The sequence below is a fragment of the Borostomias antarcticus genome, assembly GCF_949987555.1.
Source record: "Borostomias antarcticus genome assembly, chromosome: 27".
NCBI classification, from domain to species: domain Eukaryota; kingdom Metazoa; phylum Chordata; class Actinopteri; order Stomiiformes; family Stomiidae; genus Borostomias; species Borostomias antarcticus.
This window is the reverse complement of record NC_140260.1, coordinates 7582323-7587976: the sequence shown is the minus strand read 5'-3', so window position 1 is coordinate 7587976 and position 5654 is coordinate 7582323. Positions and strand designations below refer to the sequence as shown.

At 45.0% G+C, this 5654-nt stretch overlaps 1 protein-coding gene across 1 annotated transcript in view; it reads left to right on the top strand.

Moving 5' to 3' along the window:
* Positions 1-4941, top strand: part of rims2b (regulating synaptic membrane exocytosis 2b) — a gene marked incomplete at both ends in the record, with an annotated part of 121129 nt that extends 116188 nt beyond the window's left edge. Inside the window, 3 exons of the mRNA XM_084459333.1 lie at positions 69-181; positions 279-520; positions 4744-4941. Coding sequence (XP_084315459.1) covers positions 69-181; positions 279-520; positions 4744-4941 — 553 coding nt within the window. The remainder of the gene's footprint in view (positions 1-68; positions 182-278; positions 521-4743) is intronic.
* Positions 4942-5654: the final 713 nt, after the last annotated feature.

The following is a 5654-nucleotide window of genomic DNA, read 5'->3' as shown; positions in this document are numbered from 1 at the left end:
GTGTGTTATCATTACATCTTTTCTCTCCTTCCTATTCTCTCTCTCTCTCTCTCTCTATCTCTCTTCAGTCTCATCTTTCCCGGAGTGAGGATCGCAGCAGATTCACAGTTCACCGGCTTCCTGGAGGGCCTAGGCCCCGCCCAGCTAGCGGGCAGACAGACCCTGGCCACTCCCCCTATGGGTAAGCTCCTCCTCCTCTTAGAGTGTATTTCCAGACGTTGGTCATGTCCCCCTGTGGTGTGCGTAGCGTGTAACGGGTCTGACCCCCGGGTCTCCAGGAGACATCCAGATGGGGATGGTGTACAGGAAGGAGCGTCTGGATGTGGAGGTGATCCGAGCGCGGGGCCTCGTCAGCAAGCAGGGCAACAAGCAGACGCCGGCGCCCTACGTCAAGGTCTACCTGATGGACAACGGGAAGTGCATCGTGAAGAAGAAGACGCGCCTGGCCAGGAAGACCCTGGACCCCCTCTACCAACAGCAGCTCCAGTTTGAGGAGAACCCTGAGGGCAAGGTCCTACAGGTAGACAACAACTACTAACTACCTACTAACTTACCTTCACTAGAACTAACCCTAACTACCTACTAACTACCTACTAACTTACCTACACTAGAACTAACCCTAACTACCTACTAACTTACCTTCACTAGAACTAACCCTAACCCTACCTACCTACTAACTTACCTTCACTAGAACTAACCCTAACCCTACCTACCTACTAACTTACCTTCACTCGAACTAACCCTAACTACCTACTAACTTACCCTCACTAGAACTAACCCTAACTACCTACCTAACTACCTACTAACATACCTACACTAGAACTAACCCTAACCCTAACTACCTACTAACTTACCTTCACTAGAACTAACCCTAACCCTACCTACCTACTAACTTACCTTCACTAGAACTAACCCTAACCCTACCTACCTACCTAACTACCTACTAACTTACCTACACTAGAACTAACCCTAACTACCTACTAACTTACCTTCACTAGAACTAACCCTAACCCTACCTACCTACTAACTTACCTTCACTAGAACTAACTTACCTTCACTAGAACTAACCCTAACCCTAACTACCTACCTAACTACCTACTAACTTACCTACACTAGATCTAACCCTAACCCTAACTACCTACTAACTTACCTTCACTAGAACTAACCCTAACCCTAACTACCTACCTAACTACCTACTAACTTACCTACACTAGAACTAACCCTAACCCTAACTACCTACTAACTTACCTTCACTAGAACTAACCCTAACCCTACCTACCTACTAACTTACCCTCACTAGAACTAACCCTAACTACCTACCTAACTACCTACTAACTTACCTACACTAGAACTAACCCTAACCCTAACTACCTACCTAACTACCTACTAACTTACCTTCACTAGAACTAACCCTACCTACCTACTTCACTAGAACTAACCCTAACCCTACCTACCTACTAACTTACCCTCACTAGAACTAACCCTAACCCTACCTACCTACTAACTTACCTACACTAGAACTAGCCCTAACCCTAACTACCTACCTAACTACCTACTAACTTACCTACACTAGAACTAACCCTAACTACCTACCTAACTACCTACTAACTTACCTTCACTAGAACTAACCCTAACTACCTACCTAACTACCTACTAACTTACCTTCACTAGAACTAACCCTAACCCTAACTACCTACTAACTTACCTACACTAGAACTAAGCCTAACTACCTACCTAACTACCTACTAACTTACCTTCACTAGAACTAACCCTAACCCTACCTACCTACTAACTTACCTTCACTAGAACTAACCCTAACCCTACCTACCTACTAACTTACCTTCACTAGAACTAACCCTAACCCTACCTACCTACTAACTCACCCTCACTAGAACTAGCCCTAACCCTAACTACCTACCTAACTACCTACTAACTTACCTACACTACAACTAACCCTAACTACCTACCTAACTACCTACTAACTTACCTTCACTAGAACTAACCCTAACTACCTACCTAACTACCTACTAACTTACCTTCACTAGAACTAACCCTAACCCTAACTACCTACCTACTAACTACCTACTAACTTACCTTCACTAGAACTAACCCTAACTACCTACCTACTAACTACCTACTAACTTACCTTCACTAGAACTAACCCTAACTACCTACTAACTTACCTTCACTAGAACTAACCCTAACCCTACCTACCTACTAACCTACCTTCACTAGAACTAACCCTAACCCTACCTACCTACTAACTTACCCTGACTAGAACTAACCCTAACCCTACCTACCTACTAACTTACCCTCACTAGAACTAACCCTAACCCTACCTACCTACTAACTTACCTTCACTAGAACTAACCCTAACTACCTACCTAACTACCTACTAACTTACCTACACTAGAACTAACCCTAACCCTTACTACCTACTAACTTACCTTCACTAGAACTAACCCTAACCCTAACTACCTACTAACTTACCCTCACTAGAACTAACCCTAACCCTAACTACCTACTAACTTACCTACACTAGAACTAACCCTAACTACCTACCTAACTACCTACTAACTTACCTTCACTAGAACTAACCCTAACTACCTACCTAACTACCTAACTTACCTTCACTAGAACTAACCCTAACCCTACCTACCTACTTCACTAGAACTAACCCTAACCCTACCTACCTACTAACTTACCCTCACTAGAACTAACCCTAACCCTACCTACCTACTAACTTACCTACACTAGAACTAGCCCTAACCCTAACTACCTACCTAACTACCTACTAACTTACCTACACTAGAACTAACCCTAACTACCTACCTAACTACCTACTAACTTACCTTCACTAGAACTAACCCTAACTACCTACCTAACTACCTACTAACTTACCTTCACTAGAACTAACCCTAACTACCTACCTAACTACCTACTAACTTACCTACACTAGAACTAACCCTAACTACCTACCTTACTACCTAATAACTTACCTTCACTAGAACTAACCCTAACCCTACCTACCTACTAACTTACCTTCACTAGAACTAACCCTAACCCTACCTACCTACTAACTTACCTTCACTAGAACTAACCCTAACTACCTACCTAACTACCTACTAACTTACCTACACTAGAACTAACCCTAACCCTACCTACCTACTAACTTACCCTCACTAGAACTAGCCCTAACCCTAACTACCTACCTAACTACCTACTAACTTACCTACACTAGAACTAACCCTAACTACCTACCTTACTACCTACTTACTTACCTTCACTAGAACTAACCCTAACTACCTACCTACTAACTACCTACTAACTTACCTTCACTAGAACTAACCCTAACTACCTACCTACTAACTACCTACTAACTTACCTTCACTAGAACTAACCCTAACCCTAACTACCTACTAACTTACCTTCACTAGAACTAACCCTAACCCTACCTACCTACTAACTTACCTTCACTAGAACTAACCCTAACCCTACCTACCTACTAACTTACCCTCACTAGAACTAACCCTAACCCTACCTACCTACTAACTTACCCTCACTAGAACTAACCCTAACCCTACCTACCTACTAACTTACCTTCACTAGAACTAACCCTAACTACCTACCTAACTACCTACTAACTTACCTACACTAGAACTAACCCTAACCCTAACTACCTACTAACTTACCTTCACTAGAACTAACCCTAACCCTAACTACCTACTAACTTACCCTCACTAGAACTAACCCTAACCCTAACTACCTACTAACTTACCTACACTAGAACTAACCCTAACTACCTACTAACTTACCTTCACTAGAACTAACCCTAACCCTACCTACCTACTAACTTACCCTCACTAGAACTAACCCTAACTACCTACTAACTTACCTACACTAGAACTAACCCTAACTACCTACCTACTAACTTACCTTCACTAGAACTAACCCTAACCCTACCTACCTACTAACTTACCTTCACTAGAACTAACCCTAACCCTACCTACCTAACTACCTACTAACTTACCCTCACTAGAACTAACCCTAACCCTACCTACCTACTAACTTACCCTCACTAGAACTAACCCTAACTACCTAACTACCTACCTACTAACTTACCTTCACTAGAACTAACCCTAACTACCTACTAACTTACCTTCACTAGAACTAACCCTAACTACCTACCTCACTACCTACTAACTTACCTACACTAGAACTAACCCTAACCCTAACTACCTACTAACTTACCTACACTAGAACTAACCCTAACCCTACCTACCTACTAACTTACCTTCACTAGAACTAACCCTAACCCTACCTACCTACTAACTACCTACTAACTTACCCTCACTAGAACTAACCCTTACCCTACCTACCTACTAACTTACCCTCACTAGAACTAACCCTAACTACCTAACTACTAACTTACCCTCACTAGAACTAACCCTAACCCTACCTACCTACTAACTTACCCTCACTAGAACTAGCCCTAACTACCTACCTAACTACCTACCAACTTACCTACACTAGAACTAACCCTAACCCTAACTACCTACTAACTTACCCTCACTAGAACTAACCCTAACTACCTACCTAACTACCTACCAACTTACCTACACTAGAACTAACCCTAACCCTGAGGGCCAAGTCCTACAGGTAGACTAACCTTTACTAACTAAGCCTAACCAGTTAGCCCTTCTTTCCCAACGTGTGTAACTTGTGTCTGGTTTGTCTCTACAGATCATCGTCTGGGGAGACTACGGACGTATGGACCACAAATCTTTCATGGGAGCTGCTCAGATCCTATTGGACGATTTGGACTTGTCCAACATGGTGATTGGCTGGTTCAAACTCTTTCCTCCCACCTCATTGGTTGACCCAACCTTGGCACCTTTAACTAGTAAAGCAGCCCTCGAGGGTTCCAACGCTCGCTCCTAGCACTGCGAAGGACAGCTAGTGTCGTTATAGCAACCAGCGTGGGGAGGTTGTGGGTGTGGCCGCGATGGCCACGCCCCTGGTTCCGCTGCATGCTTGATGTCGTGTCTTCTGATTCCGTACAGAGAGAGGCGGGACTTAGGGCCTACGTCTCCCCCCGGAGCTCCGCCCACCCCGCTCGGAACGTACACAGGACACGCCCCTCCCCAGGAGGTCCTGGTAGAGGACGCTGGGACAGGAAGGACCGGCCAGTTGACAGGAAGTAGATGGAATTCAGTGGTGCAAGATCAGCTGTAGCTCTCAGGTCTTAGCCATGAGAGAGAGGGAGGGAGGGAGGGAGGAGATAGATGACCACAGAAGAAGATGAGTTCTCCAGGGCCCCAGCTCTGGTTTTGTCTTCTAGACGATTTTTGTTTTTGTTTCTGTGGTCCAGCTCAGTGGTTTGCTGCTGGTCAGGCCACGCCTACCGGTCGCCATGACGAAGCCATGAGGACCAGTACCAGCTGGGTGAGAAGTGGTCCAATCACCAACGAGGAATGGGACCTCCCCAACGACCCGCCCCCCACCCCATCTTCCCCCCTCCAGGGATGCAAACACACACAGCCAATCAGATCAGCCCTGGTGATGCTGGCGAGCTAGTCACATGGTCATAGAGTGTGGCCACTGGTCGTCACGGTGACCAGACCCCATCACCAACACCCTCCTGTCATCCGCTG